The 14,670-nt window shown below is 36.1% G+C and overlaps 3 protein-coding genes across 3 annotated transcripts; all 3 read right to left on the minus strand.

Moving 5' to 3' along the window:
* Window positions 1–350: 350 nt before the first annotated feature.
* ftr14l (finTRIM family, member 14-like) lies at window positions 351–5,674 on the minus strand. The gene is made up of 6 exons (XM_079855802.1): window positions 5,243–5,674; window positions 4,828–4,923; window positions 3,312–3,545; window positions 3,037–3,196; window positions 2,494–2,553; window positions 351–2,401 (listed from the first exon to the last, which is right to left on the minus strand). The coding sequence occupies exons 1-6, from the start codon at window positions 5,639–5,641 to the stop codon at window positions 1,881–1,883; spliced, it is 1,470 nt and encodes a 489-aa protein (XP_079711928.1). The 5' UTR covers window positions 5,642–5,674; the 3' UTR covers window positions 351–1,880.
* Window positions 5,675–6,461: 787 nt separating this feature from the next.
* On the minus strand, window positions 6,462–10,376 carry tlr4bb (toll-like receptor 4b, duplicate b; the record flags this gene model as incomplete). The annotated part of the gene is made up of 3 exons (XM_079855831.1): window positions 6,462–9,372; window positions 9,473–9,639; window positions 10,290–10,376. The coding sequence occupies 3 exons, from the start codon at window positions 10,374–10,376 to the stop codon at window positions 7,161–7,163; spliced, it is 2,466 nt and encodes an 821-aa protein (XP_079711957.1). The 3' UTR covers window positions 6,462–7,160.
* Window positions 10,377–10,609: 233 nt separating this feature from the next.
* On the minus strand, window positions 10,610–13,316 carry LOC307149504 (toll-like receptor 4). Its single transcript, XM_079855841.1, has 3 exons — window positions 13,222–13,316; window positions 12,973–13,139; window positions 10,610–12,887 (listed from the first exon to the last, which is right to left on the minus strand). The coding sequence occupies exons 1-3, from the start codon at window positions 13,303–13,305 to the stop codon at window positions 10,667–10,669; spliced, it is 2,472 nt and encodes an 823-aa protein (XP_079711967.1). The 5' UTR covers window positions 13,306–13,316; the 3' UTR covers window positions 10,610–10,666.
* Between the last annotated feature and the right edge of the window lie 1,354 nt (window positions 13,317–14,670).

The raw sequence follows: 14,670 nt of genomic DNA on the forward strand, positions 1-14,670 counted from the left end.
AGTTTAACAAAATGTGCTACTTGTATTTAATAAAGACGTTGTACATGCTGATATGTTTTGCCAGACAAAATGTACTTCCCATGATTTAAAACAATTATATTAGAGTTTTAGTACATTCTGATATGAGTTCCCTTCTGATAAGATGTGTTACGGTTGTTGTAATGTTCAACGCATTGCTCATCTTGTTTAAGAAGCAATTTTTATCCAACAAGCATCACAGCTGGCACTATTATCCTGTTGACTGGGTTGGTCAGATTTTCAGAATAGCTGTTACCAAACGTATTCTGTCTATTTGTCAGACATATTGAGTGTTTATTATCAGAGAGCAAAAAAATGTAGTATAGAGTTTTCACAATGCACAATTTGTACTTTATTTAGAGCTATACATTTCACAGAATAGCCTATAAAACAAGTAATTAAATACAGTTCCTTTTTCTACTATTTCCCACAACAGCCAATCTGAAGACAACACACTTTCATAGTTGTGCAACTGCTGAAACAGTATCTCAGTCCACTGCTGCATAATAGCAATCCTTATCAATGTTCACGTTTCTGCGTGTTTCTTCACCATCAACATGTTCTTTGTTCTTTTGATATTCTGACATAACCGGCTGATGATATTGTGCGTATGATGAAAATAATATTCATGGATAAGAACATGTGGTCAGAAGAATGAGTGATGTATGAGTCATAAAAACAGACTTGTGAATGTTGATATTGATTGTGAAAAGTTTGTCTCGTTCTGAACATATAAATATTTCTTAAGCCTCACAATGATGTAGACTTAGTCATATCGGTCATTGCAATCAATTTTAAAACGTGCAAATTCAAGATATAACAACTCAAAACACACGAGTTGCCTAGCTCAGTATTACTGTGAAAATTAGTATAACAAATTAAAACTTTCAACAAGTTTGGAATGGCTCCATCTAGTGGAGAGATATACCATATTATGTTTCCCACATCTGGACGTTTGACTAAAAACAGAAGGCCACTGCATAGCTTACATGTACTTACCATAGTAATAAGAGTAAATTATGCATGCAATTAACCATCAACCAAATCCTAGCCTAACCCTAGTAAGTATATGTAGTTCATTATTATTACTCAGTACTTAAATATATAATTACACTGTATGACACCTTAAAATAAAGTGTAACCACGCATTTTTATTTGATTAAAATGAGTTCAGAAGTGTAATAAAAGACAGTTTGTTTTTTGCCCTATGATAAACATACTGTATTGTTTTATGTAGTAATGGAACATCATAGTGAAGGATTCACAGGTGATACTTGTCATTGTTAATCCTTATATCTACTATGCACACAAAATATACCCAGTCTCTATGTTTTTGATGGGGAATGGAGTGGCAGTCTAGAGGGGTGTCCAAACTCGGCCCTGGAGGGCCATTGTCCTGTAGAGTTTAGCTAAACTTGCCTAACCTCACCTGCCTGGAAGGTTCCAGAATGCAAGACCTTGATTAACTGGTTCAGGTGTGTTTAATTGGGGGTGGAGCTGAACTCTGCAGGACAGTGGCCCTCCAGGAGCAGGATTGGACACGCCTGGTCTTGAGTATGTGGAACCAAGACATTATAAATAAATCAATAAGCTAATTTCCGATTGATATTTGGGGGGAAAAAAACAACGTTTTGCTAATTTCTAAGTTGGCCCACTGCTGATAGTGATAACTGATATAGCGACTGATACATGTCAGAATGAGGTCATTGATTCATATTTTATTTCCATGCAGATGTCCAAAGAGGGAAGCAAAGTGACTCACTTCCTGTTCTCACTGAACTGACTAAAATGATAAATTAGATAAGATAAATATGTGACAACCATGCTGATCAAACATTCAGCAAACAAACCTATCTCTATATCTACAGTCGCACTGTAGTTCCGTATCCCCAGACTCCAAGGCCAGGGTAGAGGGGTTCAGTAAATTTAGTTTGAACCTTATACAGAAGCTTCATTTTGTCAGACACACTATAAAATGCCACTGTTCCAGCCTCATAGTCTACATACACCCCTATCCTGGAGGAACTGGGGACAGATATAGTGGTGCTTTTGTTGTTGTGTACAAAGGAGTACTTGGATTCAGAGCAGTACAAACTCCAAGACTTGTCATTCCCCCCAAAGCTGCCAGCTTTGTCATTTCCTTTCCTCTGAATTCCTCTGTAAGTCACAGCAATGTCTATTTCTGTGCCACTCCAGTCCACTTCCCAGTAGTAGCGACCGCCGGCCAGACCTTCCTTACACAGCACCTGCTGCCAGTATTGGAAGCGATCGGGATGCTCCGGGTACGACTTCGGCTCGTTGCTCATTCGCACCACTGTGTTTTTATCTGACAGGTGCAGGTTCGGGTGGGCTGTTGAAGGATCTGTTGAGGGCTGACAGAAATCTAGATCGAGAAAGGGTGTTGTTAAATTAACCACCATGTGTTTCTATATAAAACTTTTGTCTCACTGTTGATTATATTGATTATAAACTTACATTCTAAGAAGTCCTCCCTTTTTGCTGGGTCCACAGTCTGGAGAATTTTAACCTCCTTTACTGCAGATGAAAAACATATGTGTAAAAAAATAAATAAAAAAAATAAAAATAAATAAATATATATATATATATATATATATATATATATATATATATATATATATATATTATATTATATTACATTAAATTGAATGCATTGATTTCTGAAGGATCATGTGACACTGAAGACTGGAGTAATGATGCTGAAAATTCAGCTTTGCCATCACAGGAATAAATTACATTTTAAAATATATATATTCAAATAGAGAACATTTTAATTGTAATAATATTTCACAATATTGCCGTTTTTACTGTATTTTTTTTATCAGAATATTGCAGCCTTATGAGCATAAGAGACTTCTTTCAAAAACATTTAAAAAAATCTTTGACTTTTGAATGGTAGTGTATATATACATATACCTGTGTATGTGTGTGATATATATACACACACACACACACACACACATTATGTGCATATATTTGTAATATAAGAGTTTTAAGCACCTGCTGATGAGATTTTGATCATTTCTTCCTTGCTTATGTCTTCTAATTGCACTTTCAGGTCAGAGATGGCTTTCTTTGCATTGTCAAATGTGTGGTGAGGGGCTAATGTCACCTTGGACAAGTCTTCATATCCAGAAGGAGCAGAAAGAGACTGCCAGCTCTATAGGGGGGGGGGGGGGGGGGGGCAGAAATGTTATTTTATCGTACTGTAGTAGGGAACAGTTTAAGAAAAAAAGCAAATGCGCTTATGGGTCACAGCACTTTTTCAACATTACCTGTAAGAAGTGGATATGATCATCGGATTGGGACAGCTGCTCCAGGTCATTATGTTTCTTTCTTAGTAATGTAATCTCCTCCTCCAGCCTGGCCAGGTGTCCCTCTGCACGTGTCAGCAGAAGGGTTTCCTGGGCTCGGATCATCTCCTTCACTTCTCCATGCCTCCTCTCTAGTGCCCGCAGCAGTTCAGTGAAAATACGTTCGTTTTCATCCAACACACTTTGAGATGAGTGCTGGAATGAGAAAAACACCATAGATGAGATAGGGCCTGCACATTCACAGATGTCATTTACAATACCAGTCAAACAGAGATGGAACAAGTGCAGAGCACCTTTTTCAAATTTGAGGTCCTGTTAAATAAGAAAATAGCATTTTGAGATAATAAACACTTTACAATAATGTTCAATTTATTAACATAATGCATAATGCATTAAATATCACAAACTAACAATTTTTTAAAAGTATTCATTATTGATTTAAATTATAAAACGTACTATTCATCAATGTATATTTAATTAATGTTCATTTATTAAACTAAGATGTTAAATATTTAGGATAATATGTAGAAATTAACATTAGATTTTTTCTTTTTAGCCTACTTCTCTCACTGCAGATGAAAAACATATATGTTTAAATATGTTTCAAATATATATACACTACAATTCAAATGGGGTCAGTAAATTAAATAATAATAATAATACTTTTATTCAGTAAGGGCCGGTTCACACAGAATGCGTTTTTGTGGAATGGGGAAAAACAGCAAGGTCTCAACTCATTTTAATATTTTTTTTGGAATGATGTGTCATGCGCGAGGCACTGCAAAAAGTGCAAGACGAAAGACGTCCGTCTAGCGGGTGTTTACATAGAAAAAAAAATGGCGCAGTGGAATGGAAAAACACGTTCTGTGTGAACGGCCCCAAAGAATGCATTAAATTGATCAAAAGTGTCAGTAAAGACATTTGTAATGTTACAAAATATTTCTATTTCAAATAAATGATGTTCTTCCAAACTTTCTTTTCATCAAACAATCCTAAAAACATGTATCACGGTTTTGACAAAAATATTAAGTAGCACAACTGTTTTGATAATAACAATAATAAAAATAATAAATGTTTCTTGAGCATCAAATCAGCATACTAGAATGATTTCTGAAGGATCATGTGACTCTGAAGACTGGAGTAATGATAGCCTATTTTTTAAGTAGCCTATACTTATTCATTTTAATTTTACATTTCTTTGAAAATAATTAATTATTAGGTTTTCATCAACTCTCAAGCCCCCAGCAGTTTCCTCGCTGTTTTGGAGACCCTGGCCTAAATTATTGACTAATTGGAACAAATAGCCAAGAACCTTATTGTAAAATGTTTAATTTAATAATATAAAACAGAAATACACATGTAATATGATATTGTACATTGCTGTGGGAAAGTCAGCGTAACAGCATTTTATGAGTAATTAAGTGACATAATAGATATAAACAGAGGATTCTTCCCAATTATTTTCTAAAATTCTTACTTTTATGGATGCCACTGCCTGCCTGAGATCTTGCCATTTCTTCGACCTTTCCTCAATCTTCTGCTGTGAAGTCATCAGTTTCGCTCCAAGCTGTTTCTGTTGAAAAATTTGTGAGACGCTGGACTGTCAAAGGGATAGTTCACCCAAAAATGAAAGTTCTGTCATTTTCTCACCCTTAAGTTGTTCTAAATTAATATCTTATTTTGTGTTCAGAATTCATACAGGTTTGGAACAACTTGAGGGTGAGCAAATGATGACAGAATTGTCATTTTTGTGCTTTCCTTTTAATCTTCCAACCAAGTGAAAGCACTATATATTGACTTGTTTATCAATGATCATCATGATTAAGTTTAAAAGCATATACTACGGTTCTTCATGGCATGAGTCATTTTGTTCTCTCTGTTAATAAGCTCACCTGCTTCTCTGTCCTTTCAGCTGCTGCTGAAACAATATCATGTTTTTTGTGTTCCTCCATGATACACAAAACGCAAACACATGCTTGATCAGAACGACAGAAAACCTCCAAAAGTTTATCATGTTCAGCGCAGATCTTCTCACGCAGTTGCCCTGTCGCTGCCACCAGTTTGTGCTTCATGAGAGCTGGATACTCATAATGAGCCTGGAGATGCGTCTCACAAAATGAGGTTAAGCACGTCAGACATGACTTCACTGCCTTGTTCTTCTTTGCCAGACAGAAATCACATAGCACTTCTCTGGAGCTGTTCCGGCTGCTGGAGCTGCTGTATCTTCCATTGCGTCTGGGTTTCTCCAGAGTGCTGTATCGGCTTTGGTTTGCTGTACTGCTCCGAGACATGTTAAAGCTCTCTCGGCATAATCCAAAGACTAGCTTGTGAGGTAAAAAGTAGTTTCAATGAAACTGTACAAACACATTCATTATATAGAGGAATGTGAACCGTGTGTGATAAACCAGTTTAGCAGGTTAGATGCTGACATCTCCTGTGACAGCTGATGTCAGAACAAAGAAAAGCAAAAATGTGAATGTTGTAACATAAACATTGTAAAACTTCTTTGTACAAAGGCCCTTTTGTTGACAGTAAACCATGAGTGAAGTGTCTGTAAGTTTCCTCCAGTGGTTAAGTAGGGAAAAATTGACGATGGTCCGATTTTTCGAAAAATAATGTGACGACGCGAAGCTGTTTGTGTGTGTATGTGTGTGTGTGTTTGTAGAAGAGAGAGCTGGAGAAAGAGAGCGTGCTTTCAATAGATTAATAAACGTGATTTTGAGGGGAAAACATTGATATAGCTTGTCATTTGTATCATATTGTTTGTTATATATTTGCTTGGTCAGTGTCTTTGTGGTTCTTTTGCTGTTGTAAGCATAAGGACCTATGCAATAACTAAAATAATGATTTAGCGAAGTGATATGGAACTGTAATGCGGTCAAGACCTGCCTGGAACTACTTTAGCAGCATTTACTTAAATAATAAACTTCAATAATTGCACACCGTAGAACATTCATCAAGAATAAAGCATTCAATAGCCACGTATAGTAAAATAAAAGCTACATTTACTTATATAAACTTAATAATATTTTATTAATAAAATTGTCCACTTAAATCATGCCTACATGCAACAGTTTAAAGTCATTTTGATAACACAGACCAGAGGCTCTGTAATTTAATTTATTTCCACATCTACATCAAATGTCAAAGAAAATTACATTTATACAGAATTCAAGCATCCAGTTTCAAAATGTGTAACACTGGGTTTCAAAGTAGTTAAATTGCTCACAAGTAGCCTACATCATCGTCGATATAATGGACATGATTTTTGAAATGCCAAAAATGTAAAGTTAAAATTCTTTCATTAAAATTTGTATGTGAACTTTGAAGTTCAGATAGAGGTAGAGATATGTGAAACTATTACATAATGAGGAGAAAAACAACAAACGACAGTCAGAAGATTGGAAATTCAGCAATAGAGTCATCACACACTAAACTAGGAACTTTTCTGTTGCTATTTATAGAATTTTACTATACAAACATCAGTGTTTCCAGTAACACATTAATGAGATGTGGGGCTTAAATCTATTTGACCACAAAGCACAGTAGTGTTTGATAAAGATCTGTTTACACTGTATTGTGCATGCAACTTTCACTTCTCCCTTTTGCTTCAAGTGCATTGCCAAGATGATCTAAAAGCCTATGTGCTGTTTTCACAGCAAACAATAGCATTACAGCCCTGTGAAAAATGATTGACTACGAAATAAAATGTGAGGTCTTCTTTAGATTCTTAGTTTAACTAAAAAAGCATCAGTTTATTTGATCAAATTCAATACATTCACATGTACGGTATACATGCACAGATTATTGCTATAAAATAGCTCTCCTGAGCCGTATCCAGAATCTCATGTTACTCAAAGGGTCCCTGCTCCACTTCAAGTACGTGTTCTTTTTCAGATGCTTATGAAGACCAAACACTTTCTTAGTCTTCGTCTCTTCCACATCTTCCAGAATGACGATGATGATGTTGGCATTGCGTTCCATCATAAACCGGGACTGAGCTAATTCAAACTCAAAGCGACACCAGGCGCTATCAATGAAGTGTTGAGACACAACCACAATGACTTTACGACTGCCCATTATTCCTTCATCAATAATGTTGGACGTGATAGACTTCCCTGCTTGAAAGTCTCGCATGTGAAGGCAAAGATGAATTGGTGGAACACCGTTCTCCAGATTCTCCATCAGTTCATTCATGACCCAGACTTCATCATAGCTGGAGAAAATCACAAATGCATCATAGGAACATTCTTGTTGTCCAGGTGATCTGTAGCCTCTCAGTAGAATACAGCAATACTGAAGGTAAAACTGGAACCTATAAGCCAAGACTGATAACACAACTACTAATAAAACAAAACATAATGATAGAACAATTGTGAGTCTTTTCTTGTGCACACAGCTGTCAATGTCAAAGTCCACTGCTCTAAAATCTGAGCTTGGTGACAAGGTTTTGCAGAAAATATTTTCTGATTGCTTCAAAATGTTCTGATTTTGGATAATCCACAATATAAAATCAGTCTGGGAGCAGGAACAATCGATGGGGTTGGAGGACAAATCAAACTCTGAAAGGTTTGCGGGCAACTTTTGGAGAACATGAAGTGGGATGCTAGTGACGCTGTTCTTATCGATATAAATTGATGTAAGGTGGTTCAGCTCTGGTTGGGTCAGAAAGTCCAAAATCATCAACTTGTTTTTAGTTAAATATAAATGCCTGAGTTCCTGTGTGCCAGTAAAAGATGTCCTGGAGATTTCTTCGATGCCACAGTGTGAGATGTCAAGAACTTCCAAATGTGTAAGATTTTGTAAGAGATATCTCAATATATCTCCACCGAAACTGATTCCCGCCATTTTAAGCACAGTCAAATTTTGCAGGTCCCGAAAAATCATGTACTTTGTTAAAGTAATACTTGTGTAGGAAATATCCAAATACTTTAAATTTTTTAGACCTTGTAAAAATCCAAAGTAAAAAACTATGACTAGTTTTGTATGGTGGAGATCCAACACTTCAAGTAATTCAAGTCCAGAAAATGGCTTATTAACCATCCCTATCTCTGAGTTTTGACTAAGATTCAAGAATTTAATATTTGGTGCTCTTGGAAAAAATTGGTAACAGCAGTCCTTCAAAATCAAAAAGTTTCCACTCAAATCTACATGAAGAAGAGACAGGTCACTGACACCAATACCAATACCAATAAAGGATATAGGCACAGTATTCTTCACCACCAGTTTTTCTAAGCTTGGTATGTGTGAAACAACTGGTACAGTAGATAATTTAGTGGGACCTAAATACAGTTCCTTAAGACGGTGAAATGGAACATGTTCCATTCTTTTGATATATCCAGTTTTCAGTGTGATTTTTGTCGCATTGATCATACAATGGAACAAGTGCATTTCAGAATCAGAGAATTCTTTCTGAATAAGATATATTTCATTGAAATTAACTGAACAAAGACCATTAAGATAATTAGAATCTGACACCTTGATTTTCCATTGCATTCTGTAACTTCCAATGAACAACTTATCCACACTGAGACCAGTAAGAGCATTTAGACACACATTTTGTGCATTTAATGAAACGAAGGCAGCTTGTATGTGAAGCTCTCTGAGATAAACATCTTTGAAAGCTCCTGGTTCAATGTGTAATAATGGATTCCTAGAGAGAATCAAAGTCATGTTTCTGCCAATCTTTCGCAACACAACAGTGTGATCAGTTTTAATGATGGATATATTATTGGCATGTAGATCAAGTAAACTGAAATCTTTAAAGGAGCTCATGAATGGAGGGAGAGACACGGATTGGATGTTATTTGTTCCAACTTTAAATTCCTGTAGCTTAGTAAGGTTATTCATTTGAAGCTCTAAGGACGCGAGACCAACATCCACAAGAACTAATCTTTGTAGATTATGTAAAGAATTCAAGCATCCAGGTCCAAAATATGTAACAGGGTTTCCAGTGAGAATCAATGTAGTCAAATTCTTCACATTGTAGAAAGTATCATTTTCAATGTGCTTGATGTGGCATCTGAAAGCCCAGAAGATTAAAAATTAGTACATTACAGTAAAATAGTTAACATGTTTAAATTGTAATGCATTATGATTAATGATCAGTAGCATTAGTTTACCTTGTGAGGTCCAAAACTTGCAAATTTAACAATATAGGAAATACACACTTATGTAAAGAGTTCAAGAAATTGAAACTGAAATCCAGATAAGTCACAGTGAAGGGAAGACTGCTGGGAATGTGAGTCAGATTTCTCCCAGAACACGAGTATTCCATGTTCTTTATTATCTATTAATGAAACAAAGACACAATAATACCCTTTTTTGATTTTTTTTTTAAACATTTGGTATTGCTGATTTTTTTCTGTCTATGAGATCCTAAGGCCTGTTTACTTTTCTATAAGATAAATAGACAGACAGACAGACAGACAGATAGATATATAGATAGATAGATAGATAGATAGATAGATAGATAGATAGATAGATAGATAGATAGATAGATAGATAGATAGATAGATAGATAGATAGATAGATAGATAGATAGATAGATAGATAGATAGATAGATAGAAAGAAAATCTCTGAAAAAGTGCATTCTACATACGATCTGAATTTTCCCTTTCCCTTCCCTTAGAAAATGAGGCTAATTATAAATGACTAATAATATAATATAATATAATATAATATAATATAATATAATATAATATAATATAATATAATATAATATAATATAATATAATATAATGAAAAGAACCTGAGCATCAAAAAATACAAAATAAGTTCAGAAGTCCAGCATGTTTATAATACTATAACCTTCGATCAAAATAACAATACATAAACACTCACATAAACAAATAGTATTCTCTAAGAACCTAGCCTTAAAGCACATATATGAACTATATTAACAATAACTATATATAAACTATATGTATTGTTCTTACCGTAGTACATTCCTGTCCTTCTCTAGCATTCACAAGAATCCAGATTGAGTTTAGGAAAATAATCTGTTCACGATATGATAAGATCATTGTGGTGTAAAGCACATACCATTTAATATAAATCTGTTAATACTCTATTGTCGAAGTACTTCATGCTTGCAAGCAACTCTCACTTCTCCTTTTTGTTTCAAAAGGGAAGTTATTAATATTTAAAGTGCATTCCCATGGTGAATAGAAAGCCCTTTACTTGCAGTATTTTAAAGGAGCACTAACTTTAATCTGTGAAAAATGGTTGAAAAACATAAAATGCAATAAATCTTCTTAAGATTGTGCAAAAGTTTATTTATTCAAAACATAATATATCCAAAGTAAATGTAATATTATAGTTTAGTGGCAATAATGGCTCTCCTGAGCCGTATCCAGAATCTCATGTTACTCAAAGGGTCCCTGCTCCACTTCAGGTACGTGTTCTTTTTCAGATGCTTATGAAGACCAAACACTTTCTTAGTCTTCGTCTCTTCCACATCTTCCAGAATGACGATGATGATGTTGGCATTGCGTTCCATCATAAACCGGGACTGAGCTAATTCAAACTCAAAGCGACACCAGGCGCTATCAATGAAGTGTTGAGACACAACCACAATGACTTTACGACTGCCCATTATTCCTTCATCAATAATGTTGGACGTGATAGACTTCCCTGCTTGAAAGTCCCGCATGTGAAGGCAAAGATGAATAGGTGGAACACCGTTCTCCAGATTCTCCATCAGTTCATTCATGACCCAGACTTCATCATAGCTGGAGAAAATCACAAATGCATCATAGGAACATTCTTGTTGTCCAGGTGATCTGTAGCCTCTCAGTAGAATACAGCAATACTGAAGGTAAAACTGGAACCTATAAGCCAAGACTGATAACACAACTACTAATAAAACAAAACATAATGATAGAACAATTGTGAGTCTTTTCTTGTGCACACAGCTGTCAATGTCAAAGTCCACTGCTCTAAAATCTGAGCTTGGTGACAAGGTTTTGCAGAAAATATTTTCTGATTGCTTCAAAATGTTCTGATTTTGGATAATCCACAATATAAAATCAGTCTGGGAGCAGGAACAATCGATGGGGTTGGAGGACAAATCAAACTCTGAAAGGTTTGCGGGCAACTTTTGGAGAACATGAAGTGGGATGCTAGTAATGCTGTTTTTATCAACATAAAATGATGTTAATTGTTTCAGGCTTGGGTGGATAAGAAAATCTATAGTCATTAAATTGTTTCCTCTCAGATTCAAAAGTCTAAGTCTTTTAAGATTTTTAAAAGAGCTTGGGTGTAACTCTACCATACGACAGTATGACATGTCAAGGTGCTCTAGAACTGTGAGATTATTAAATAAATATCTTATTACATCACCCTGAAAATGATTGCCAGCCATCTTGAGAACATTAAGACTGCTCAGCCCATAAAAGCAATATATGTTAGCAAAAGTGATACTGGAATAAGAAACATCTAGATACCTCAAATACTTCAAGTTAGACAAAAGTGAAAGGTGTCCCATACCTACAACCCTTGTATGATGAAAATCTAGAATTTCAAGGGAATCAAGTCTATCAAATGCTGGAACAGAAAAACCGATTTGTGGATTTAAACTCAAATTTAGATACCTGATTCGATGAGTGTCCAACAAAATTTTTGAGCAGCATGATGTTAATGTAATTTGGTTTGAACTCAGATCCACATACTGAAGCTTAGGCATGTCTATAAAGGGTTCAACTTGGGTTGCAACGTTTTGTGTAAATACTACTTTTTCTAAAGTATGAAGATGTGAAAGTAGTGTACCTGGCACAGTATCTAATTGATTGTTAATCAAGTAAATCTCCTTAATTTCATTAAATGACACATACACAATATCACGAATTAGACCACCCTTCACAGCTACAATTGTGGCATTAATCATACAGCGAAAGATATTAATTTGTCCACTAGGCCTTTCTTTTATGTAATAATATACCTCACGAAAATAAATAGAGCAAAGGCCATCTAAATAGTCTGAATCTGATGGAAAAATCTTCTTATCATCCCTGTTCTTTCCGAACATCAGCCTTTTGACATTAAGCCCATATAGAGCTTTTAGACCAACTTTCTGAGCAGCAAAAGAAACAAAGGCAGATCGAATATCCAGCTCTCTGAGATAAACATCTTTGAAAGCTCCTGGTTCAATGTGTAATAATGGATTCCTAGAGAGAATCAAAGTCATGTTTCTGCCAATCTTTCGCAACACAACAGTGTGATCAGTTTTGATGATGGATATATTATTGGCATGTAGATCAAGTAAACTGAAATCTTTAAAGGAGCTCATGAATGGAGGGAGAGACACGGACTGGATGTCATTTGTTCCAACTCTAAGTTCCTGCAGCTTAGTAAGGTTATTCATTTGAAGCTCTAAGGACGCGAGACCAACATCCACAAGAACTAATCTCTGTAGTTTATGTAAAAAATTCAAGCATCCAGGTCCAAAATATGCAATAGGGTTTCCAGTGAGAATCAATGTTGTCAATTTATTTACATTGTAGAAAGTATCATTTTCAATGTGCTTGATGTGGCATCTGAAAGTAAATACATAAATTCAATATTATTTATAGAACAAGACATTGTACAACAAGACATTTAGATGCTAATAACATTGCTTACCTTGACAGATCAAGGACTCGTAGAAAAGACAAAACCGGGAATACAGTCTTCTGTAAGTGTTTCAAAACATTAAAACTGAAATCCAGAGTTTGAACTGATGACGGAATACTGGGTGGAATGTAGCTGAGGTTTCTTCCCATGCATGAGTAGTGCAGATTCTCAGTAATCTAAGTAAATGGTTAAGTAAATGTTAAAATTTCCCAACAGTAAAGCAGAACAAAGATTTAAATTCAGATTTAAAAAACTTACCTCAGTGCATGATTCTCCAGCACCTATGGAAAAAAATATCATGAAAGCACTTACAGTAAAGAAACTCATCTTGAGTGATCTCATCCGGTCATAAAAATGTGAGCCAGCCTTGTTTGAGATCATTGAATATGAGGAACGAATGCCATGGTTTTCAACAATGGGGAACTATGGGCAAAAAGGATGTCATAGAGAAGTAAGCTTTTGCTTAATTAGTTAAATCTTGAATGAAGAAGTACCTTTCTGAATAGATGTATTGTAATTGCCTCTGTAATTCATATAAGTTTAATAAGGACAACTTTATGCATGTATTTGTATAGGCAACACTTTAATTCAAAGCACTCTGGATCCTCTGAGCCTATAAGGCCAGCAATAACAGTATTAAAGAAGAGTAGGTTTGAGATGACAGGTGGCTGGACTAACTCTGCACAGACATTCAGACAGGTGGGTGAGACATTGTCTGGGCCTGGTGCTTTCCTGATCTTCTGTTTCCTGAAGAGCCAAGCAGTCAGGGCAACCAAAGCAAACTTAAGCACCCCTAGATGTGTTGTCAGAAGAGCTTGCTGAAAAAGCTTTGGTGGACATATGGCCTAAAGCAAGCCAGCTCAGTTGAGAATCTTGGGGTAGTATTCAACAACCAGTTCAACATTGCAGAATCTCAACTGCCTGTCATGCAGACTCAAGCTTTATAACATCAGGAAAATCAGGCCTTACCTGATCATGCTGCACAGCTATAGTCAGACCAGCTGTCACCCATCTCCACCCAGATCTTCAATAGATCTCTGGAGCTGCGCAAAATCCCTTCCTGCTTTAAATATTCCACCATCATCCCCATCCCAAAGAAACCCAAGATTACAGGACTGAAAGACTACAGAACTGTTGCTTTAACATCTGTGGTCATGAAGTCATTTGAGAGACTAGTGCTGGCCCACCTGAAGGACATCACTGGGCCCCCCTTCGGTTTGTTTATCGAGCAAACAGGTCTGCACTACATCCTATATCTGAACAAACCAGGGAATTATGCAAGCAGCTATCTGTAACCTTAGACTAGTAGCCCACTGAAGCTAAACCTGGTTAGTACCTGGATGGCAGTCTTCCTGGGAAAACTAGGTTGCTGCTGGAATGAGGTGTTAGTGAAGACAGCAGGGGATGCTCACCCTGTTGTCTGTGTGGGTCATAACGCCCCAGTATAATGATAGGGACACTATACTGTCAAATAGCACCGTCCGTCGGATGAGATAACAAAAAAAGAGTATGGTGTAAGCCTATTGGCCTCTGTCCATCATCATGGCCTCCTAATCATCCATATTCTGTCCTCTGCATGTGTGTGCATTGGGCATGCATATGGTAAAATCATCACAGACTCCGCTCACTCTGGCCACAACCTCTTTGAACTGTTGCAGTTCGACTGGCGACTCAGAACACTGGACACTAGAACATCTAGGCACAGGA

The sequence above is a fragment of the Squalius cephalus genome (genome assembly GCF_949319135.1).
Source record: "Squalius cephalus genome assembly, chromosome: 21".
NCBI classification, from domain to species: Eukaryota; Metazoa; Chordata; class Actinopteri; order Cypriniformes; family Leuciscidae; genus Squalius; species Squalius cephalus.

Excerpts from the sequence above, each read along its gene's own strand:
- ftr14l (XM_079855802.1), bottom strand. The coding sequence starts at position 5,641 with ATGTCTCGGAGCAGTACAGCAAACCAAAGCCGATACAGCACTCTGGAG. Across the intron at positions 3,546-4,827 it reads AGGCAGTGGCATCCATAAAA|CACTCATCTCAAAGTGTGTT; the intron begins GTAAGAATTTTA and ends TTCTCATTCCAG. Across the intron at positions 3,197-3,311 it reads ATCATATCCACTTCTTACAG|AGCTGGCAGTCTCTTTCTGC; the intron begins GTAATGTTGAAA and ends CCCCCCCTATAG.
- LOC307149504 (XM_079855841.1), bottom strand. The coding sequence starts at position 13,305 with ATGAGATCACTCAAGATGAGTTTCTTTACTGTAAGTGCTTTCATGATA. Across the intron at positions 13,140-13,221 it reads CTGGAGAATCATGCACTGAG|ATTACTGAGAATCTGCACTA; the intron begins GTAAGTTTTTTA and ends CCATTTACTTAG. Across the intron at positions 12,888-12,972 it reads CGAGTCCTTGATCTGTCAAG|ATGCCACATCAAGCACATTG; the intron begins GTAAGCAATGTT and ends ATTTACTTTCAG.